The sequence below is a fragment of the Schistocerca nitens genome, chromosome 3 (assembly GCF_023898315.1).
Source record: "Schistocerca nitens isolate TAMUIC-IGC-003100 chromosome 3, iqSchNite1.1, whole genome shotgun sequence".
Lineage (NCBI taxonomy): Eukaryota > Metazoa > Arthropoda > Insecta > Orthoptera > Acrididae > Schistocerca > Schistocerca nitens.
In genome coordinates, this window is record NC_064616.1 from 899440043 (window position 1) to 899465523 (window position 25481).

The window sequence follows — 25481 nt, forward strand, 5'->3', positions numbered from 1 at the left end:
GCTGCCCAAAATATAATTATGTAACTTATTATTGATTCCAAGTGCATGTTATATACTACTTGCCTGATGTTCATGCTGGATGCATTGTATAATACCGTCACTGCAAATTAGTTGTGAGGTACTGTAGATGCCTGGCCCAGAATAAATTTTTATCCAGTTGCATCCCTAGGAATTTCACACAAATACAGCAAATCCTGGGTTTGTGATGCGTTTGGTCATTATTCAGCTTTACTTGTTTTGTTTTGAACTGCATTAACTGATTTTTTTTTTCATATTTAATTTTATCCCATGTTGATGAAACCAGTCATCTAATTTTTGTAGGATATTTATGACAGTTTGAGGAATCTGATCATTATTGTTAGTCTCAATGGCCATAGATATGTAATCTGCATATAAAACTGAGTGACAGGCAATACTGAACGATATATTATTTATCCAATACGGAAACATTATGGGACCTAAGACTGAACCTTGGAAAACTTATTGTGAAACGGTTTTCCATTCTGAAGCATAATTTCTTCTCTCTTATGTTATAACGACTCTTTGTCTTCAGCTGGTTAGTTAAGACCTAAACCATTCTAATACAATACCCTTAATTCCATATTTTTCCAGTTTAGCAAGTGACAAGCACTGCTTCATACCATGAAAGGTCTTTAACTGGTCGCAAAAAATTCTTGTCGCTTTGTGGGTGTTGTATAGAGAGTAGCTAATTTTGTCCACACATTTACTGATAGCAGACGCTGTGCTTTATGGAACACGTTCTGACTTTTTGAAATTATACTAATTTTTTGTTGCAAATCTAGAATTTGTATTGTGACAACCTTTTCAAATATTTTTGAGAGCGATGGAAGTACGGAGACTGGAAATAGTTTCCCATTTGCTTTTTGTGCCTTTTTTGAATAGTGGTAACTAGTGCATACTTCAGAGTATCAAGGAAACAACCTTTTCCAAAGAACTGGTGAACTATTGTTGATAATAGCTTCGTAACTATTTTAGAGACTGTTTTTAACGCTTTGGTTGGTATTCCATCCCTCACTGCTGATGTTTTATATTTTGGTGTTAGTATTTCATTTTATGTATCTTTCGCTGTAGCTTCGCTGAATTTACCGTTAACTTTCAAATTGCTCAGTTCCAAAGGAATTAACCGTATCTGTATAATTTTCTACATCACTCTTTTACTTATTTACACTTATAAGGTATTCATTAAACAGTTTTGGTATTCGGCTAGTATTTGCAACAGTTTTGTCCTGTAACTTGATTCCAGAAATGTCGTAGTCGCTTGCTGTAGCGCCTGTTTCAACTTTGGTCACTGGCCATAGTGTCTTTGCCTTGTTTACCCTTTCCAAAACGAATCTAGTATTTGCGTCATTGACCTTGCACTGTACTTTTTCTGTTATATTTTAATTATAAGATGAGTGGCGCTATCTTTACCTTCTACAACAGCATATTTGCCTTCTAGGACTCGCGTAACAAATTTAAAAATAAGGGAACTGCACATATAATTAAAGACTTACCTTCAAATAATTATCTAGGTCCATGAGTGAAATGAAGAAGAAGAAATGGAAGCTTAAATCACCTTCAGAAAAAACTCTTACTGAGTCTTGCAGTAGTGTGACGCAGCCAAGTTCTGAACCGCGGACTCTTCGCCAGATACCGTAAGTATTATTTACACGATAAATATGCCCACAAATCTTTTACATTTTCTACAAGAGTCTCATTTATGTATCTTACGTTCTGTCCCAACGCATTATTTTGAATATTCGACTCAACGATAGGAGTGACACCAATCTCTGTCCTATTGTCTTATATAGCAAATATCTACATGTACTAGAAAAGTCTACATAATTATATAAGCAGGTATTTAACCTTCTTTTTTTACAGTGTCATGTAAATTTTCTCAAATTTAGTAGGAACATGCACTATGTGTTCAAAAGTATCGGGACACCCCCAATAACACACGTTTATCATATTAGGTGCATTGTGCTGCCACCTACTGCCAAATACTCCATATCAGCTACCTCAGTAGTCATTAGACATCGTGAGAGAGCAGAATGGGGCGCTCCGCGGAACTCAAGGTTTTCGAACGTGGTCAGGTGATTAAGTGCCACTTGTGTCATACTTCTGTAAGCGATATTTCCACACTCCTAAACATCCCTAGGTCCACTGTTTTCGATGTGATAGTGAAGTGGATATATTAAGGAACACGTACAGCGCAAAAGCGTACAGGCCGACCTCTTCTGTTGACTGTCAGCGACTGTCGACGGTTGAAGAGGGTTATAATGTGCAATAGGCGGACATCTACCCAGACCATCACACAGGAATTCCAAACTGCATCAGGATCCACTGCAAGTACTATGACAGTTAGGCGGGAGGTGAGTAAACTTGGATTTCATGGTCGAGCGGCTGCTCATAAGCCACACATCACGCCGGTAAATGCCAAACGACGACACGCTGCCGCGCAGTATTAGCCGATCAGTCTAAGGAGCTGCAGTCATGGACTGTGCGGCTGGTCCCGGCGGAGGTTCGAGTCCTCCCTCGGGCATGGGTGTGTGTGTTTGTCCTTAGGATAATTTAGGTTAAGTAGTGTGTAAGCTTAGGGACTGATGACCTTGCCGGCCGCGGTGGTCTAGCGGTTCTAGGCGCTCAGTCCGGAACTGCGCTACTGCTACGGTCGCAGGTTCGAATCCTGCCTCGGGCATGGATGTGTGTGATGTCCTTAGGTTAGTTAGGTTTAAGTACTTCTACGTTCTAGGGGACTGATGACCTAAGATGTTAAGTCCCATAGTGCTCAGAGCTATTTGAACCATTTTTGAACTTGTTACTCACAATTTACATAAATGTCCTAATCGGTCATGTCAGCAGTTCCCTAATAAGTGCCATCTGTAGAGAACTGATGTCGCATTCAGACTTATTTGTAGGATGCCAGCATTTGGTGCTTTGGTTAGAAGCGTTAGTTAAACACAAGTAGAGGAAAGTCTGCTTTATTGTTTGAACGACAGCTAATCAGTCAGTGACATTTTTTTAAATACCTAATGGTGACCGTTCGCAGATACAGTGGTGAGCAAAACTTAAGGACGAGAGTAATTTTCGCGTGATATATCGCTGCAGAGTAACTTACACACATCAAAAAAAGTTTTGCGTCACCTCAGTTCCGAGAGTTCCGGAACCTGTACAGAAAATTGGAATATAGATCAACATAAACATCATTTCCGCCCTTTTTATTGGTCATGAAAACCATACATTGCATGTTGTACCACCATACAGCGAGACCTTCAGAGGTGGTGGTCCAGATTGCTGTACACACCGGTACCTCTAATACCCAGTAGCACGTCCTCTTACATTGTTGCATGCCTGTATTCGTCGTAGAATACTATCCACAATTTCATCAAGGCAGTGTTGGTCCAGATTGTCTCACTCCTCAATGGCGATTCGGCGTAAGTCCCTCAGAGTGGTTGGTGGGTCACGTCGTCCATAAACAGCCCTTTTCAATCTATCCCAGGCATGTTCGATAGGATTCATGGCTGGAGAACATGCTGGCCACTCTAGTCGAGCGATGTTGTTATCCTGAAGGAAGTCATTCACAAGATGTGCACGATGGGGGCGCGAATTTTCGCCCATGAAGACGAATGCCTCGCCAATATTCTGCCGGTATGGTTGCACTATCGGTCGGAGGATTACATTCACGTATCGTACAACCGTTACGGCGCCTTCCATGACCACCAGCGGCGTACGTCGGCCCCACATAAAGCCACCCTATGCAGCAGGGAACCTCCACCATGCTGCACTCGCTGGACATTGTGTCTAAGGCGTTCAGCCTGACCAGATTGCCTCCAAACACGTCTGCGACGATTGTCTGGTTGAAGGTATATGCGACACTCATCGGTCAAGAGAACGTGATTCCAACCCTGATCGGTCCATTCGGCATGTTGTTGGGCCCATCTGTATCGCGCTGTATGGTGTCGTGGTTGCATAGATGGACCTCGCCATAGACGTTGGGAGTGACGTTGCGCATCATGCGCGCAGTTTGAGTCGTAACACGACGTCCTGTGGCTGCACGAAAAGCATTATTGAGCATGGTGGCGTTGCTGTCAGGGTTCCTCCGAGCCATAATCCATAGATAGCGGTCATCCACTGCAGCAGGAGCCCTTGGGCGGCCAGAGCGAGGCATGTCATCGACAGTTTCTGTATCTCCTCCGTGTCCGAACGACATCGCTTTGGTTCACTCCGAGACGTCTGGACACTTCCCTTGTTGAGAGCCCTTCCTGGCACAAAGTAACAACGCGGACGCGATCAAACCGCGGTATTGACCGTCTAGGCATGTTTGAACTACAGACAACAGGAGCCGTGTACCTTGTTCCTGGTGGAATGACTGGAACTGGTCGGGTGTCGGACCCCCTCCGTCTTATAGGCGCTGCTCATGCATGGTTGCTTACATCTTTGGGCGGGTTTAGTGACATCTCTGAACAGTCAAAGGGACTGTATCTGTGATACAATATCCACCGTCAACGTCTATCTTCAGGAGTTCTGGGAACTGGGGCGATGCAAAACTTTTTTTGATGTGTGTAGTTCGATGAAACTTGAACCATACGTACACTCATGCTCATAAATTAAGGATAATTGCAGAATGTGGAGCCACACAACGTAGCACTACACAAAACTGGCGCTAATAGCATAGGCACATAGGCAACACACACGACACAGATCTGTAAGTCCACGGTATTGGTGATAAGTTGAGAAAACCGTCCCGAAACACATGTGCTACAAAACGCCATTGTTTCCTGCGCATGTACCCCAACATCAATATGAGATATGATCAGCATGCACTCGTACACAGACTGCACAACGGGTTGGCATACGCTGGAACAGGTGGTCGAGCAGCTGCTGGGGTATAGCCTCCCATTCTTGCACCAGTGCCTGTCAAAGCCCCTGAAGTGTCGTAGGGGTTTGAAGATGTGCAGTGATACGTCGACCGATAGCATCCCAGACGTGCTCTATGGGGTTTAGGTCTGGGGAACAGGCAGGCCACTCCATTCGCCTGATATCTTCTGTTTCAAGGTACTCCTCCACGATGGCAGCTCGTTGGGGCTGTGTGTTATCAGCCATCAGGAGGAAGATGGGACCCACTGCACCCCGGAAAAGGCAGACATACTGGTGAAAAATGACGTCCCGATAGGCCTGGCCTGTTACAGTTCCTCTGTCGAAGACAGGTAGGGGTGTACGTGCACCAATCGTAATCCCACCCCACACCATCAAACCAAGACCTCCATATAGGTCCCTTTCAAGGAAATTGAGGGGTTGGTATCTGGTTCCTGGTTCACGCCAGATCAAAACCCGGCGAGAATCACTGTTCAAACTCTACCTGGACTCGTCCGTGAACATAACCTGGGACCACTGCTCCAATGACCATATACTGTGTTCTCGACACCAGGCTTTACGGGCTCTCCTGTGACCAGGGGTCAGTGGAATGCACCTTGCAGGTCTCCGGGCGAATAAATCATGTCTGTCATCTGTAGACTGTGTGTCTGGAGACAACTGTTCCAGTGGCTGCAGTAAGGTCCCGAGCAAGGCTACCTGCAGTACTCCGTGGCCGTCTGCGGGCACTGATGGTGACATATCGGTCTTCTTGTGGTGTTGTACACTGTGGACGTCCCGTACTGTAGCGCCTGGTCACGTTTTCTGTCTGCTGGAATCGTTGCCATAATCTTGAGGTCACACTTTGTGGTACACAGAGGGCCTGTGTTACGACCTGCTGTGTTTGACCAGCCTCCGGTCGCCCTAGTATTCTAACCCTCATAACGTCATCAATACGTGTTCTTTGAGCCATTTTCAACACACTGTCACCATTAGCACGTCTGAAAACGCCTGCAAACTTATTTGCTGCACCGTACTCTGACATGTACCAACTCACCTCTGCTTATGTGGACTGCTGCCAGCGCCACAGTGCGACGGCCGCAGATCAAATACACCGCATGGTCACACCCCGAGGTGATTTAAACCCGCAAACCGCCCACCAGAGCGTTGTTTCACCATCTATCAGCATTATCCTGAACTGCTACAGTATAGTACAAAAGGTAACTGAAGGAAATTCGCAATAAGACGAACAGAAACGACACTCTCAGCCACAGACTATAACTACTCTGAAGCCACCTTTATGGAGGTCCTCTAGACCTTACAAAATGCGAGACATGGTTCTTAATAGGGTGTGTGATCACCACGGACAGCACTGCATGCTATGCAACGTGCTACCATGCAGACGACAAGATTGGTAAGGAGTTGTGGTAGGACGTTCCAGTCCCCCACCAGCCCGGTTGACAACTACTCGACTGTCGTTGGTGCATGTGGACGTGCTGCAATACGTCCCCGCAACGCGTCCCACAAGTGCCCGATATGATATATTATTATTATTATTATTATTGTGCAGTGTTCTGCCTTGTGAGAGGTCCGTGTCTTCGTACGGAGAATTTCTGACGCCAGTGTGCCCTGTCTTCAGCTTCTTCCTTCAGTCTTCTGTATTTCCTTCCCTCTTTCATGTCATCCAGGTGTTGAATTCTTCTTCTTCCTCGTCCTGTAATTCCTGTGAACTCCCCTTCGATGACGTCGTGTATAAGCCCCTTGTGCCTAGGTGCGTGTCTGATCCTGTTTGCCTTTCTCTGAACAATCGTGTTCAGAATAGTTTTCATCTCTCCTACTCTTCTCAGTACGTCGCCGTTTGTAACCCGAAATGTCCACTTGATCTTCTCTATTCTTCTCCAGCACCACATTCCAAAACTTTCCAGTCGGAAGAGCTGGCAGGCCTGTCTATTCATCGAATGTCCTCTCGTTACAAAAGCTCCTCTACCAGCGCTGTTCGAGTGGCCCCGCGTTGTCCTCCATCAAACCGAAACCAGGGTCGGATGCACCCGTGACGCACATGGGGAGGGAGAACAGCGTCGCAGTACCGTTGACCGGTGAGTGAACCGTTTTCAAAGATTCTGAGGTCAGTACGCCTATGCAACATTGTGCCTCCCCACACGATAATAGATGGATCGCCAAAGCGATCATGTTCCACAATGCTCCTGGCTGAATTACGTGTTTCACCTCTCATCATACGAGGGGACGTCCAGAATAGCTACTCAGACTGAGTGTTCTCTCATCCGAGAAGAGAATGTGGTGCCACATCTAGTCTCTATGCTTTTGGCACGATCGCAGACGGTGTCGCCGATGTGCGCGTTTCTACGGAACACAACGTACATCGGGCAAAGTGACCACTCACATATAGTCGCTGTGCCACTGTGGAGCCTTGCAGGCCTGTTAGATGTCGTTGAGCTGTGGCCGAGCGGTTCTAGGCGCTTCAGTCCGGAACCGCGCGTCTGCTACGGTCGCAGGTTCGAATCCTGCATCGGGCATAGATGTGTGTGATGTCCTTAGGTTAGTTAGGTTTAAGTAATTCTAAGTGTAGGGGACTGATGACCTCAGATGTTAAGTTCCATAGTGATTAGGGCCATTTGAACCAATTGAACATGTCGTTGAAACTGCACCCACTGTTTGATGTGAGCCCCTTCCTGCCTGTCGCACAACGCATGGTCATGTAGTGCTGTAGTTGACCGTGGTCGACCACTTCCTCATCTTCGGGCAACGGTGCCCGTGGTTGGGAACACTTTCCATTCACGTGAAACGATGCTATGAGCAATACTAACCTCCTGGGCTATACTTGTTACTCTTATTCTTTTTTCCAGTTTTCAGATGATTCTTCCTCTTGTAAAGTAATCCAGATTTTGTCCACTGTCTTTTCCAGTTTCTTCAACTACCTCGGGTTGTGGGGTAAGCACGATGTGGCGCTGTAGTCAAGCCGACTTCTCGCCATGTGACGTACAGCTTCCTGTGCACAACTGGGAAACCTCTGGCAGCATGCTCCCGCACTTTCATTCATTTCCACCGAGTTGTTAATGTGTTATGTTACTTTATGTGTTTCGTACCTTCGTTTTGCAGAGCATTGTGTATATAGGATGTTTCAGAAATACTTTCACACGATTTGGAAGTCGAAATGGTTCAAATGGCTCTAAACACTATGGGACTTAACATCTGAGGTGTCCCCTAGACTTAGAATACTTAAACCTAACTAACCTAAGGACATCACATACATCCACGCCCGAGGCAGGATTCGAACCTGCGACCGTAGCAGCAGCGCGGTGCCAGACTGAAGCGCCTAGAACCGCTCGGCCACAGCGGCCGGCTTGGAAGTCGATTATTCACAAAAAAACCAAGGAAAATTCGATACAAACATATATCGTAAAATCCCCGCTTTTATGAATTATTCATGAACAACATTCTACAAAATTCTCAATTCAGAATTGTAACAAATGCTCAAGATGACCGCCACTGCTTCTGCACACTCATATACAAGTTTAATCATGGACTGTCGGACTCTTTCAGATACCCAGATACCCTATGACGGTCTCAAATGGTTTCGAACGTTTTCATGACCTGCCAATGAAGAGTCTCGCATTAGGTATGTCTGCTGCACAAATCCAATTGTCTTATGTAGCTCCATCTATAACAATCAAAAGGACTGAAATAGGTTATGAATCTAGTCTTCCTCTACCTAGTCAACCTGATTATTGTACGGTTGAAAAGGTAAGAGTGTATACATTTTTGTTTTCGTCTTGCGACCGCGTAGCAGAAGGAACGGTGTGAAGTCTGTAAAGTTTTGCCTCGTTGTTTTATACGTGAATATCACGACGGGAAGTACTTATAACACTAACGTGCCATGAAACACGCTAATGTTACCCTCTGAGAGGATTTCGAAGTTTGCCTGCTTGTGTGTCTAATGGACAAGGCTATCGGACTATAATTTCAATTTTGGTGAAATAACAGAAAAACCAAACGGCCTTTGATCTTTGTAGTTAACGAAAATGGCAAAATCATAAATGAATGAAAAAAAATGAACGGTCGCCAGCCCAATTACGCACATTAATTTGGAAATAAATATTTCAGAAAATTGAATATTGGTTATTGGAGTTAATTTTGTTGAGATTTCCCTTTGAAAAGCAAATAGGATACAAACTGACATAGTGCACCCTGTACTGTGTGTAGCAGCAGTTACCAATAACATACACACCAGTAAATTATGGGGAGCAAAGTTGCACCAAGCTCATACTAATGACAGGCACTCTCAAGAGCATCACTTAATCAAATACTGAAATGTCACTGCATGAAGTGCAGAACTAAATTTGGACATGAGGGGCTTCTGTCTTGGCTGACAGGAAGAACACAAATAAAGATGAATAACAACATAAATACACTGTTTAAGCTCCTCTACATATATCAATTTTTGTTAGTAACAGTAATAGTTCAATTTTTTCTTAATAGGTGGAGAATATGATAGGGACCCAAAAACTAGTACAGTTTCACTAGTCAACGCTCTTTGATTATTACAATATTAAAGGCTACTTCTAAAAGCTAACCATTCATTTCGCCGGCCGCGGTGGTCTCGCGGTTCTAGGCGCGCAGTCCGGAACTGCGCGACTGCTACGGTCGCAGGTTCGAATCCTGCCTCGGGCATGGATGTGTGTGATGTCCTTAGGTTAGTTAGGTTTAATTCTAAGTTCTAGGGGACTGATGACCTAGCTGTTGAGTCCCATAGTGCTCAGAGCCATTTGAACCAAACTTTCATTTCACTTGGAGTAGTTCACAAATTACTTTGCAAGACAATAAAATATAACACTGGGTATAATTAACTTAAAAAAAAGGAACCTTTCAAGATGGGTACCAAAAATACACCTTCTTTAAAATTTTGCATAATTTTTTTTTTTCTAACAATACTGTCATAAATCTGTTCATTAAAGATTTATATGTACTTGAACTTTAATTGCCTGTGAAGCAGGTATTCTTTGTAATAATATGTACACAATCTTGCACTGTAATCCAACAAAACTACAAGGTGTACAACTTTGCTTCCGCCGTTTGCCGTTAGGTGGCGCCAATGGTAAGTAACGGTCGTAAGAAACAGATCGCATAAGTCAGGCAGTTAGCTTGGACCTTGGTCAACATAACGTCATTCAAACATTAGTCTACTTGTGTCTGCATCATTTTGTTCTTGATTGAAAATGTCAGTTTACGAGCCTAATTCTCATCATTTGCGGGAGGTGTTACTGTTTTGTTTCAATATGAAGAAAACAGCGGCTGAGTCTCATCAAATGCTCTCAAATACGTATAGTAAGGACGCTATTAGTGTTGTGAGTGGTTTCAACGCTTCAAGAACGGTGATTTTAACGTCGTAGACCGGCATGGTGGTGGAAGAGAGAATGTTTTCGAAGGTGCAGAATTGGAGACATTGCTGAATGACGACTCGCGTCAAACTCAAGAAGAATTGGCACGATTAGTGAGAGTGACACAGCAAGCCATTTCAAAACGTCTCAAGGCTATGGGCATGATTCAGAAAGAAGGAACTTGGGTCCCGTGTGAGCTGAAACCAAGAGACGCTGAACGGCGTTTGTGTGTTTGTGAACAGTTGCTTCAGAGGCAAAAACGGAAGGGATTTCTGCATCGCATTGTGATAGGGGACGTAAAATGGGTTCATTACGATAACCCTAAACGCAAAAAATCATGGGGATATTCCAGCCATGCTTCCACGTCGACGGCCAAACCGAATATTCACGGCTCCAAGATCATGCTCTGCATTTGGTGGGACCAGCTCGGCGTCGTGTACTATGAGGTGTTGAAACCAAGTGAAACAATCAAAGGTGCCAGTTATCGAACGCAATTAATGCGTCTGAGCAGAGCATTAGAAGTCAAACGGTCGCAATACAGCGAGAGGGACGATAAAGTGATTTTGCAGCACGACCACGCTCGACCCCGCGTTGCAAAAGAGATCAAAACGTACTTGGAAATGTTGAAATGGGAAGTCTTACCCAACCCGCCGTATTCTCCAGACAGTGCTCCCTCTGGCTATCACCTGTTTAGACCAATGGTGCTGACCAACACTTCCGATCTCATGAAGAAGTCACAAATTGGATCGATTCTTGGATCGCTTCAAAAGATGAACAATTTTTTCGACGCGGGATTCGTACACTGCCCGGAAGATGGGAGAAAGTAGTGGCCAGCGATGGAAAATACTTTGAATGATACATGTGTAACCAATTTGTTTCATTGAAGCCTCAAATGTTGGGGAAAAAACAGCGGAAGCAAAGTTATACACCTTGTACAATTTTTAATAAACTGAGGATACTTTAACAGAAGCCAATCCAACTTCACTTTTGTGGCTTTAGCTTCAACTTTTACTACCCCTTTTACTTTAGACAAAAAATCACTTTTAAGCACATTTATGCAAGAATTGTTGATTTAAATCAGGATACTCGGTTTTAGTAGCACTTAGGTGAGGACCCTGCGTAGGTTCGTGAGCAGGATTGAAGTTATGGTTTGGAACAGGAATTGACATTTTATGTGATTAATATCGAAACAACACACAAATTAACTGGCCCATGTCAATATACATTATGTAACTGAATGTATGAAGTCTGTGAAGCAGTGGCGAAGATTAGTGGCAGGTGGAATGGCGGCTAACTGTGCTCAGAGCTCTTTATGTACGAGTACTCTATAAATTCTCTTCTTGGCGTCGGATGTTTAACATATGAGAGCATGTGTATTATGCCGTGAATACCAAATAACAGCCAGATCCACATCCGAGGCAAATCCCTTGTAATGCAGCTTCCAATTGCCTCTCTTAGCACCATCGAAGTGTACCGTGCTACTGCTAGCCACATACTGCGTGTCGTTCACACAAAGGAGCCGCTCAGTTCGACCACCAAACCCACCTTTTACATCGCCCCATGTCAGTCCCGTTGCGGAGGGACTTCCCTGCAGCTTTTACATGTTACAAATACAATTTCCCTAAGCATGAACCAGCTTTTTATGAACATATTCATACTATAATAATTTACTATTTCAACATATTCTTTTGCTTTTTTCATATATACATTACAAAGCTCTAATTTTCTTGCCATAGTCAAGGAGTTTAAACAACACGGAATAAACATTTCATAAATTGCAGATACACTGTTACATAATATAAACCTACTTCTAATCGATATAAATGTTACATACTATATTTCAATCTCTCTATTTTACATCAGCGAACTTTGAGAGCATATCTGCCAACGTCAAAATAAAGCGTTCTGTGAGGCCATTTCTCTATGGATGTTAGGAAATTGTCATCCTGTAGGTGATGTCGCAACGTGAAACTACTTCTGATACAAGTCTCGACTGAAAAACGTTTCCACAACCAGACACAGTCACACGTGATGCTCTGAGCTTCGAAATGATACCTTACACAAGGAACCATGCAATTTCCATAGCTTCGGTAGTCGACACAGCTTTGGTGACAGCGTAGCAGGTGAGGGTGACAGTGTAGACTATTGTCCATCGGCTCCTGTTTGTCGACTTTGGAAACCTTCCCAAAAGGTCGATTCCAGTCCTGTGGAATGACGCTCCTGCAGGCAGAATTGGTATGAGAAGCCCCAGAGGTAACTAGGGCATGTCCTTTCGTCGTCGGTATTCCTCACAGTGGTTCACTTAGTATGTAAGGGATCGGTAGAGATCTGGCCAGTTATATCTGCGTCTGAATCTGTATAAAATATTCACAAATTTTAGTTGGCTAGATGTTGGAGCGTCACGGAAATACTTCAGGATAACTGGCTGTAGATAAACTGGGATGTCGAGCAACCGTTTTCGCCCCACTGGATCAAAATTCTTCTTGCACAATGTTTTGGCTGTAACTGGAATTCTCCTTTGATCGGTTCCTCCTTCATTAAAGCATCTACGTTTTCAGCGGTGCATTAAATGTCGTTTAATGCAACCATGACAAATATCATCCATGCTGCTGTGTTCCGCCAAAAATCCCTTGAAAGGCAGAAGTACTTGGCTGTTACAATAAAGGTGCTACTCACACAGATGCAGTGTGGGATGTAACTGTCGTATGGCAGCGAAACTTGGTAGATATTCTAATGCGTTGATGTAGAACCGATTTACGCTGGAAAAAAAATAGTCCCACTTTGGCCACGAGAAGCAAGTCTAGCGCTGTGAATGCAAGGAAGACCTACAGAAACGTTTCCGTATGTAATGAAGTAGGAACGGGACATAGGCAGAAAAGGTGAAACAAAGGCATTATGTTGATTTCCTTATTAGCCGCTGATTACACAAGTTGTACAATATCAGTACTGGAGACGTCGACGAGATGCTATGCTTTGCACCTGGTGGCCAAAATTGGAACTAATTTTTTTCGATCGTAAATCGGTTCCACATTAATACATTAGCATATCTACGAATTTTCGCTGCCATACGATAATTACGGCCCACACTGGACTTCTGTGGGTAGCTGCACATTAATTATAACTACCTGGTGTATGTTTTTACACTACTGGGCATTAAAATTGCAACATCAAGAAGGGACATATATATTATACTAGAACTGACATGTGATTACATTTTCAAGCAATTTGGGTGCATAGATCCTGGGAAATCAGAACCCAGAACAACCACCTCTGGCCGTAATAAGGGCCTTGATACGCCTGGGCATTGAGTCAAACAGAGCTTGGATGGCGTGTACAGGTACAGCTGCCCATGTAGCTTCAACACGATACCACAGTTCATCAAGAGTAGTGACTGGTGTATTGTGACGAGCCAGTTTCTCGGCCACCATTGACCAGACGTTTTCAGTTGGTGAGAGATCTGGAGAATGTGCTGGCCAGGGCAGCAGTCGAACATTTCCTGTATCCAGAAAGGCCGTACAGGACCTGCAACATGCGGTCGTGCATTTTTGTTGTTGTGGTCTTCAGTCCTGAGACTGGTTTGATGCAGCTCTCCATGCTACTCTATCCTGTGGAAGCTTCTTCATCTCCCAGTACCTACTGCAGGCTACATCCTTCTGAATCTGCTTACTGTATTCATCTCTTGGTCTCCCTCTACGATTTTTACCCTCCAGTACTAAATTGGTGATCCCTCGATGTCTCAGAACATGTCCTACCAACCGATCCCTTCTTCTAGTCAAGTTGTTCCACAAGCTCCTCTTCTCCCCAATTCTATTCAATACCTCCTCATTAGTTATGTGATCTACCCATCTAATCTTCATCATTCATCTGTAGCACCACATTTCGAAAGCTTCTATTATCTTCTTGTCTAAACTGTTTATCGTCCACGTTTCACTTCCATACATGGCTACACTCCATACAAATACTTTCAGAAACGACTTCCTGACATTTAAATCTATACTCGATGTTAACAAATTTTTCTTCTTCAGAAACGCTTTCCTTGCCATTGCCAGTCTACATTTTATATCCTCTCTACTTCGACCATCATCAGTTATTTTGCTCCCCAAATAGAAAAACCCCTTTACTACTTTAAGTGTCTCATTTCCTAATCTAATTGCCTCAGCATCACCCGACTTAATTCGACTACATTCCATTATCTTCGTTTTGCTTTTGTTGATGTTCATCTTATACCCTCCTTTCAAGATACTGTCCATTCCGTTCAACTGCTCTTCCAAGTCCTTTGCTGTCTCTGACAGAATTACAATGTCATCGGCGAACGTCAAAGTTTTTCTTTCTTCTCCATGGATTTTAATACCTACTCCGAACTTTTCTTTTGTTTCCTTTATTGCTTGCTCAATATACACATTGAATAACATCGGGGAGAGGCTACAACCCTGTCTTACTCCCTTCCCAACCACTGATTCCCTTTCATACCCCTCGACACTTATAACTGCCATCTGCTTTCTGTACAAATTGTAAATAGCCTTTCGCTCCCTGTATTTTACCCCTGCCACCTTCAGAATTTGAAAGAGATTATTCCAATCAACATAGTGAAAAGCTTTCTCTAAGTCTACAAATGCTAAAAACGTAGGTTTGCCTTTCCTTAGGGTCAGTATTGCCTCACGTGTTCAAACATTTCTACGGAATCCAAACTGATCTTCCCCGAGGTCGGCTTCTATCAGTTTTTCCATTCGTCTGTAAAGAATTCGCGTTAGTATTTTGCAGCTGTGTCATATTAAACTGATAGTTCGGTAATTTTCACATCTGTCAACACCTGCTTTCTTTGGGATTGGAATTATTATATTCTTCTTGAAGTCTGAGGGTTTTTCGCCTGTCTCATACATCTTGCACACCAGATGGTAGAGTTTTGTCAGGACTGGCTCTCCCAAGGCTGTCAGTAGTTCTAATGGAACGTTGTCCACTCCGGGAGCCTTGTTTCGACTCAGATCTTTCAGTGCTCTGTCAAACTCTTCACGCAGTATCATATCTCCCATTTCATCTTCATCTACATCCTCTTCCATACCCATAATATTGTCCTCAAGTACCTCGCCCTTGTATAGACCCTCTATATACTCCTTCCACCTTTCTGCTTTCCCATCTTTGCTTAGAACTGGGTTTCCATCTGAGCTCTTGATATTCATACAATTGGTTCTCTTCTCTCCAAAGATTTCTTTAATTTTCCTGTAGGCAGCATCTATCTTACCCCTAGTGAGATAAGCCTCTACATCCTTACATTTGTTCTCTAGCCATCCCTGCTTAGCCATTTTACACTTCCTGTCGATCTCATTTTTGAGACGTTTGTATTCCTTTTTGCCTGCTTCATTTACTGCATTTTCTCCCATTCCTGTCAATTGTTCCCTTATGCTCTCCCTGAAACTCTGTACAACCTCTGGTTCTTTCAGTTTATCAAGGTCCCATTTTCTACATTCCCACCTTTTTGCAGTTTCTTCAGTTTTAATCCAAAGTTCATAACCAATAGATTGTAGTCAGAGTCCACATCTGCCCCTGGAAATGTCTTACAATTTAAAACCTGGTTCCTAAATCTCTGTCTTACCATTATATAATCTATCTGATTCCTTTTAGTATCTCCAGGGTTCTTCCATGTATACAACCTTCTTGCATCATCCTGCTGAAATGTAGGGTTTCGCAGGGATCGAATGAAGGGTAGAGCCACGGGCCGTAACACATCTGAAATGTAACGTCCACTGTTCAAAGTGCCGTCAATGCGAACAATAGATGACCGAGACGTGTAACCAGTGGTACCCCATACCATCACGCCGGGTGATACGCCAGTATGGCGATGACGAATACACGCTTCCAATGTGCGTTCACCGCGATGTCGCCAAACACGGATGCGACCATCATGATGCTGTAAACCGAACCTGGATTCATCCGAAAAAATGTCGTTTTGCCATTCGTGCACCCAGGTTCGCCGTTGAGTACACCATCGCAGGCGCTCCTGTCTCTGATGCAGCGTCAAGTGTAACCGCAGCCATGGTCTCCGAGCTGATAGTCCATGTTGCTGTAAACGTCGTCGAACTGTGCAGATAGTTGTTGTCTTGCAAACGTCCCCATCTGTTGACTGAGGGATCGAGTCGTGGCTGCACGATCCGTTACAGCCATGCGGATAAGATGCCTGTCATCTCGACTGCTAGTGATACGAGGCCGTTGGGATCCAGTACGGCGTTCCGTATTACCCTCCTCAACCGACCGATTCCATATTCTGCTAACAGTCATTGGACCTCGACCAACGCGAACAGCAATGTCGCAATATGATAAACCGCAATCGCGATAGGCTACAATCCGACCTTTATCAAAGTCGTTAACTTGATGGTACAAATTTCTCCTACTTATACGAGGCTTCACAACAACGTTTCACTAGGGAACGCCGGTCAACTCCTGTTTGTGTATGAGAAATCGGTTGGAAACTTTCCTCATTTCAGCACGTTGTAGGTGTCACCACCGGCGCCAACCTTCTGAAAAGCTAATCACAGCACCTTCTTCCTGTCGGTTAAATTTCGCGTCTGTAGCACGTCATCTTCGTGGTGTAGCAATTTTAATGGCCAGTAGTGTATCTGAGATCGTCCTACAAATGGGAGTAATTTATGGGTGTCAGATAATTTGAGATGCTTATTCTAGACACTCGTTAAGGGCTACAGCTAGAAATTAAAGTTTCTCCACGTGTGCTGTGAAACCCACCTTCGTGCCACTGTAAAACGGGATCTGTTTACGGCGGTAGCGAGGTTATACTACATTTTTGTATCCGGATCCCGCTCCAGCTTCTGCCGGGTCTGGATGCTGACGATTCCTCTCCATTTAGCTCGGTCCTCCCACCTCTTTTCTTCCTCAACTTGCTGCCACGTCACATCTCTCCTTTCCACGGATATTCTCACTCCCTTTTTCCGCCGTGTTCCTGGGCGCCCTCTAGGTCTTTTTCCTTCCATCTTTAGTTCTTCCATAATTTTGGGGAGTCTCTGCCCATGCATCCTCTTAACATGCCCATAACATTAATCTCTTTTTTTCAATTTCTTCTCTCATACTTTCTTGTTTAAGGTCCCTTCTAATTTCTACATTCCTTACTCTGTCCATTCTTATTTTTCCCTTAACTGCTCTGAGAAATTTCATTTCCCCTGCTTGCAGTCTGCTCCAGTCCCTTTCAGTCATTGTCCATGTTTCTCCTCCATAGGTGACAATAAGGAAGTAATAACTTTTATACATAAGGAGTTTTGCTTTTCCTGAAACGTTCTTATTCCAAATCAGGTGTTTTATTGTTTGGTAGACATTGTCTTCTTTCTGTAACCTCCTATTAATTTCGTTGGTTAATCTTCCATTACTAGATATTTCACTCCCTAAATAAGTGAAACTATCTACCACTTTGAGGGGTTCTCTATTCAAAGTAATATTCCCGTTGATCCCTTTGTCTCTTCCAAATATCATTACTTCATTCTTATCTTTATTTATTTATTTTTAATCCATACCTTTTCATTATTTCGCCGGCCATGGTGGCCGAGCGGTTCTAGGCGCTACAGTCTGGAACCGCGCTACCACTACGGTCGCAGGTTCGAATCCTGCCTCGGGCATGGCTGTGTGTGATGTTCCTAGGTTAGTTAAGTTTAAGTAGTGCTAAGTTCTGGGGGACTGATGACCTCAGAAGTTAAGTCCCGTAGTGCTCAGAGCCATTTGAATCATTTTTTTTTCATTATTTCTTTCCACGCATCAAGTTATAACTGTATATTTACCTCTTTATCGCCCCATATTACCATGTCATCTTCAAAAATCATCTTTTTGACATTTTCTGTTACTATATCTTTAACTGCCCTATTCATTCCCTCCATCACAAAATAAAAAGGACAGAAGATAGAATACTTCCTTGTTTAAGTCCTTGTCTTATTTCGAAGTATTCAGAGTTCCCCAATGGTGTTCTAATTCTACAAGTGTGTCCACTGTGCATTGTCTTTATTACATTAATGTATCCATCTTCTATACCTATCTTCATTTCTTCCCAGATTCTTTCCCTGTTAACTGAGTCATATACCTTTTCTATGTCTATAAAAACCATTATCACCCTTTTGTTATACTCCCAACTTTTTTCCATCAGTTGACGGATAGAAAATATCAGGTCGATCGTGCTTCTTCCTTTCCTAAACCCATGCTGTTCTTCACTCAGCCCCTTTTCTATCTTTTCACTTGTTCGCTTTAATAAATTTCTTTAAATAATCTGGCTGTATGACTTACGAGGGTTATTCCTCTGTAAGTTTTACAAAGTCTTTTATTGCCTTTTTTGAAGATGGGGAACAATATCTCATCTTCTCCAGTCGTCAGGTATTGTACTATTTCTCCACACACTTGATGGTACTCTATACAGCCACTGCATTCCCCCTGGACCTGCTGCTCTTATCGTGTCCACTGATACTTCATCAGATGGCTTTCCCCCATTTCATCTTCTTCACAGCTATTTCCATTTCTTCCCGTGTAATTTGTCCTAATTCTGCTTCCCAACTTCTCTCATTTTCTCCATTGCTTGTTGTTTCCTCGTGTACCTGCTCCTCAGCGTTTAACAGTTTCTTAAAATGGTTCTCTCCAGAGATCTTTTATATTCCCTGGATCTTCAATCACAGTACCATCCTCTGTTTCCATCTTTACTGGTATTTCAGAAGCCTTCCTTTTATTTTTCATCATTTTATGGAACATTTTCTGATTGCTCTTCACACCTTCAAGTATTTTTGTAAACTCTTCCCATGCCCTTTTCTTTGCTGTTTCCACTATTTCTTTGCACTTCTTCTTTTCCTCTATATATCTTTTATGGTCCTCGTCATTTTTAGTTTCCCACCAACTTGTCTGTCTTACTTTTTCCTTTCCACGTGTTCTACCACATACTTTTTATGTTGCTTCGACTAAAGTGTCTTTGAATAAACTCCATTCTTTTTCTACATCGCAGAAAGCTTCTTTTGGAAATTTTTGTGTGATTAATTCTCTGTACTCTCAGCACTTTCACTCTCCTTCAGTTTCCAATCCCGTATCCTCATCACTTTTTTCTGTTTTCTATTTTTTACACTCTGATTCATTTTCCATTGTCCCACCAGTAATCTATGGTCTCCGTCAGCACTCACACTAGGAATTAACCTTCACATTTGTTACTTTCTCTCCCTATTCCGTATCTGCTAGAATATAATCAATTACATTCTTGGTTCTTCCATCCCAACTGTATCTGGTGATAACATGACTTTCTCTCTTCATAAATCAGCTGTCTGCTATTTTCATTCCATTCCTATGGCACAAGCCCAGGAGTCTTTCCCCTTCTTCATTTCTCCCTCCATATCCAAAACATCCCAATACTTGCTCAAATCCCTTTCTGTCTTTTCCTACCTGTGCATTAAAATCTCCCATCACTATATTAGCACTCTCTACATGGTTCTCTAACTCGCTTTCAAAGTCCATCTTCTCTTCTTCGCTACGTCCCACTTGAGGTGCATAAATCTGGATAACTTTTAGTGTTTCGTTTTGGAATCTCAGGTTTAAGATTATGATCCTGCCTGATATATATCTCACACTTTCAATACTGCTTTGTACATTCTTATTCACCATCACTGCCACACCATTTCTTCCAAAACTGTTCTTCCCACTCCAGTACAGTTTTCCTCCTACTCTCAAATTTTCCTCACCTTTTCCCCTCCAATTCGTTTCGCTTAATCCCAAAATATCTAACATTCTCTCTGTTAGTACATCTGTCATTTCTTCCATTTTTACGTTGAGGGTTAATATATTAAGGGTGCCAATATTTAGGTTATTTTTTTAGTCCATTTGGTTTCATCTTCTTGTACTGATGAATATTATCAGGTCTCCCATCACTCGCACCAATACTTGAAGAAGCAGTGGGGTCAAATCCTGAATGGTTCTTTCCCATGCTTGTCTGTGTTTTGAAAGCAATATATGAAGACTTTCCTACTGGCTTGCTAGTCCTAACGCAAAAAAGGATTTCGTGTTGGGACTGTCTCCCTTACCCTTTGGAGTTTCTCCTCCACCACAAGGCAGTGGTTCCCTTCTCATTTAATCCCCAGAAAGGAGGGTTGCCTCATTTGCCAGCTTCGCCGTTACGAAGTCTTTCTTTTCCGCCGTCGCTGCCACTAAGGTCTTCACCCGTAACCCTGAGCATGGATTCCGTGTTATACCCCACGGGACTGGGTCACTGCCTGAACCCAGCTATCCTATCACTCCGGTCTACTGAAGTGTAGGATGCCCACCCCCGCGACGTGGACGCGCCAGACAGGAATTACCCCAGTGGAGGAAGAGGGAAGGGGACCCTACCTCCCTGGAGCCAGGTTAACGATTGTGTATGGTGTCACGATCAAAGGCAGGTTATACTATGTGTGTAATAATTCCTTCCGAAAGACTCTAATAAGTCACTTCGTAACCACTATCAAGTCCAAATCCGAAAGCAATTTCGTCAAGGAAGTACAATAAGCCGGCCGGAGTGGCCGTGCGGTTCTAGGCGCTACAGTCTGGAACCGTGAGACCGCTACGGTCGCAGGTTCGAATCCTGCCTCGGGCATGGATGTGTGTGATGTCATTAGGTTAGTTAGGTTTGAGTAGTTCTAAGTTCTAGGGGAGTGATGACCTCAGAAGTTGAGTCCCATAGTGCTCAGAGCCATTAGAACAATTTTTTTTTTGACGTACAATATCTAGCACTGAAATCACGTTTATTATGGACATTGGCGTACAGTGAGAAGAGAACTGCCTCCTTCAGGAAGAGTGCTACTATTTATCAAATATTCCAGAATATGCAAACATTACGGACATAAGAAATTTCCAGAAATAATAAATACTAAACAACAAACATCTTCTATTTGTAGCACGTCTGCTAGAGACACTAACCGCTGTTCCCCACAACTCGCGACAGTATCTTCCTCACCAGTACCTGTTTCGTCCTATGATTAACCACACTAACCCAACGAAATGCGGTCTGATCTTTTTGGTGTTTGAATCAGTATCTCATACATCTCGTTCTGAGTAGAGGAGCGGACTTGATGATTGATGATGAATTCTTTTACTGTTTTATGTCTGCTTGTTGGGGGTTAATATGCGGTTTGTGACGTACGCTTTTCCATAAACTTCCTTGTGGTATGGTGCGAAGCACTGATTTTATCCTATATCCACCAGTGTTAGTGCATTTCCAGATGCAAGTTTTAGTGCTGGTTAAGTTTCTGAAGTGTGTATAGCAGAATCGTTTTCATGAATTGTAGTTTTCACCACTGAAGCGAATGGTGTGGACGATGGTGGTGTTGTGAACACATTATTGTTCATTTGACATCCGATAATAGTATTCGTCTTGTGACCTTAATTAGCAACTTTATTGTCGTGAACAAAATCTTATGAGAAACTGGGCCGTTCAGTCACGGAGTGCAGGCCAAAGTTCTCGACAAAGAATTTATTGCGCAGTACAATTCGAGGAAATGGTGTTGGATCGTGTGGGAGAAGATTCATCAATGAGTACCCGTCAACTTGTCCTTGAGATGTACACTTCGAAGAAAACCATGTCGAGAGTTGTAACAGATCAGTAATTACACCCATCTCATAAACCACCTGTGCAAGAAGAAGAGACAGACCACTGTCAAACCAGAGTTAACTTCTGTCAATGATTTATACAGTGCCAACTTTCTGCAGTTTGTTGTTCACGGATGAGGCCTCTTTCTGTCGTGATGGTATTTTCAGATGTCGCAGTAGCCATGTCTGAAGAGAGGAATAGTTCTACACCACGCTCGTCTCAAAGCACCAGCAACGATGTGTGTTTCCGTAGTTATAATATTTCTTAAATTAGCGTGCCAAGACATTGGTTGGAATATCGTACCATGTTCATTTGAGGAGTTCACGCACTTTTAATGTGGTCGGTTCTCGGCCGAGTATTTCATAGGTATTTGGGAATTTGGTATGTTGAAATTTATGCTGTACCTGTAACTTCAGGGATAGGATATTCTTGGTAAATTCGAGATTTTGCGTAACACGTTCGTTGCGGCTAGTGAGCCGTAAGTCCTTTGTCTTTTCAGGTAGTGATTAATGAGGCCTGAATCCATGCGACTTTTGCGAAATAAAAATGCTCTCTGAATAGCGTTGGAATTTATGATTATGTGAGTCAGATTGGAGAAGTTTTTATTTTAATTGTTGGAAACCGAGGCATCTGTGGCGAGTCTGAAGGTTCGCTTATAGCGTTACCTGTACTCTACGTATCGTGTAATTTCTGTTGTCAATTCGATTTTTTGCCTGTTCCTGAATGCTATGTACAGGAGCGAACAATGTGCGAGATGTGAAGAACAAGTGTGCATTTAGTTCAAAGTAATTCGACTATAGATTTTGCTGTGCGCTCTTCCTGCAACTCTTACTTTCTTTCTTTTATCTTTTATTAACCTGTCTTTCGCAATTTTTCACCACATGCCGCCTGTAACCGCAACCTCAAGTCTTTTTTGTTACAAAAGACCACGTGTCTGAAGATTAATTCATGATTTCAGCCTCGGGATTTGTAAGAAAATACACTCCTGGAAATTGAAATGAGAACACCGTGAATTCAGTGTCCCAGGAAGGGGAAACTTTATTGACACATTCCTGGGGTCAGATACATCACATGATCACACTGACAGAACCACAGGCACATAGACACAGGCAACAGAGCATGCACAATGTCGGCACTAGTACAGTGTATATCCACCTTTCGCAGCAATGCAGGCTGCTATTCTCCCATGGAGACGATCGTAGAGATGCTGGATGTAGTCCTGTGGAACGGCTTGCCATGCCATTTCCACCTGGCGCCTCAGTTGGACCAGCGTTCGTGCTGGACGTGCAGACCGCGTGAGACGACGCTTCATCCAGTCCCAAACATGCTCAATGGGGGACAGATCCGGAGATCTTGCTGGCCAGGGTAGTTGACTTACACCTTCTAGAGCACGTTGGGTGGCACGGGATACATGCGGACGTGCATTGTCCTGTTGGAACAGCAAGTTCCCTTGCCGGTCTAGGAATGGTAGAACGATGGGTTCGATGACGGTTTGGATGTACCGTGCACTATTCAGTGTCCCCTCGACGATCACCAGTGGTGTACGGCCAGTGTAGGAGATCGCTCCCCACACCATGATGCCGGGTGTTGGCCCTGTGTGCCTCGGTCGTATGCAGTCCTGATTGTGGCGCTCACCTGCACGGCGCCAAACACGCATACGACCATCATTGGCACCAAGGCAGAAGCTACTCTCATCGCTGAAGACGACACGTCTCCATTCGTCCCTCCATTCACGCCTGTCGCGACACCACTGGAGGCGGGCTGCACGATGTTGGGGCGTGAGCGGAAGACGGCCTAACGGTGTGCGGGACCGTAGCCCAGCTTCATGGAGACGGTTGCGAATGGTCCTCGCCGATACCCCAGGAGCAACAGTGTCCCTAATTTGCTGGGAAGTGGCGGTGCGGTCCCCTACGGCACTGCGTAGGATCCTACGGTCTTGGCGTGCATCCGTGCGTCGCTGCGGTCCGGTCCCAGGTCGACGGGCACGTGCACCTTCCGCCGACCACTGGCGACAACTTCGATGTACTGTGGAGACCTCACGCCCCACGTGTTGAGCAATTCGGCGGTACGTCCACCCGGCCTCCCGCATGCCCACTATACGCCCTCGCTCAAAGTCCGTCAACTGTACATACGGTTCACGTCCACGCTGTCGCGGCATGCTACCAGTGTTAAAGACTGCGATGGAGCTCCGTATGCCACGGCAAACTGGCTGACACTGACGGCGGCGGTGCACAAATGCTGCGCAGCTAGCGCCATTCGACGACCAACACCGCGGTTCCTGGTGTGTCCGCTGTGCCGTGCGTGTGATCATTGCTTGTACAGCCCTCTCGCAGTGTCCGGAGCAAGTATGGTGGGTCTGACACACCGGTGCCAATGTGTTCTTTTTTCCATTTCCAGGAGTATACTTCGATAAATGACACAAAACCTTGGTTACAACATCGTTAGAACCAAGTTAGTCCACTGCATAATTACTGGCTACAAACATACTTTCTTTCAGCTATATGTTCCAGTTATCTAGTTATTGGACTGGAAATGTACAAGATCATCTACTAAGACGTCTAAGACAGCCTTTTAATTGTGCACGTTACCTGCTGATTATTCAAGGTGGGCAACCAGATATGTTGGAGACTATACCTCTCGTTGTACGCGCAAAGTTGTGTTTCAACACAATACACCACTCCACTTCGATATTAATACATTAATATCTTCAGTGTTGAATTGGAGACCTTGTCGCATAGCCAGTGTATTTGACGGATCTAATGGTTATGGATTTTTTTCCTATTACGTGAATTCGCACCTGTATATAACCCCAGTAAAAAATGCAGGGGAGTGACAGTCGTCTCTTTAGACAACTGCTGTGAGTTTCAGCTACTGCCGTTAGGTGTAAGTGGTTTATGTCTACAAACTTAAAAGTAAGGGGCTCGATAAGCTGAACTCTAATGTTAAATCGAATGTTTCGGATTCCTTCACTTTGTTATGGGCATTATCTTCCATTTATCCAAATTTAAAGAGAGTCTGCAGTTCTACTGAAAGTTTTCTAGATAGAAGCTGGGTGTGTGAATAACTGGAATTGCTGTACTCCTATTTAAAGAAAATGAATATTTATGCGGAACATTAATATTGAAACTGATGAATACAGAATATAGAATGTTGAATAGAGAAGCACATTTTACTGACGTTGCCAGCACAGTATGTAACAAAAGTCAACCGCCTATTAGAATAACGTTGACAAACACTCATCTTAGTTTGTTGATAAGGCGTGGTCCTACACTAATTATTAGGAACGCAGGTCTAGCCTAACTCAGTGGAACCAGTACAAAGAAAAACCAGCGAGAGCTGCAAATTAGAATTTTTTTTATTTACTGGATGACTAGTTTCGGACCGCGACCCATTTTGAAATCATCCAGATAGTCAAAATGGTATTTCCAAAAATGCAAAGACCATGTCAGAAATAAACTGAAGCGCCAAAGAAACTGATATAGGTATGTACATTCAGATACAGACATACGAGGGCCGTTCAGAAAGTAACCTCCGGTTGATTTAAAAAAATACACCAAGTTAAATAAAAATATTTTAATATATACATCTTACAACTACATCTTTGCACTATTTTTCTACATAGTCTCCATAGCGATTGAGGCACTTATCGTATCTCT

The 25481-nt window shown here is 43.6% G+C and overlaps 1 protein-coding gene across 1 annotated transcript in view; it reads left to right on the top strand.

Annotated features, from left to right (window-relative positions):
* Positions 1 to 25481, top strand: part of LOC126248959 (uncharacterized) — a 208874-nt gene that overhangs the window by 8358 nt on the left and 175035 nt on the right. Inside the window, exon 2 of the mRNA XM_049950494.1 lies at positions 1533 to 1655. Coding sequence (XP_049806451.1) covers positions 1533 to 1655 — 123 coding nt within the window. The remainder of the gene's footprint in view (positions 1 to 1532; positions 1656 to 25481) is intronic.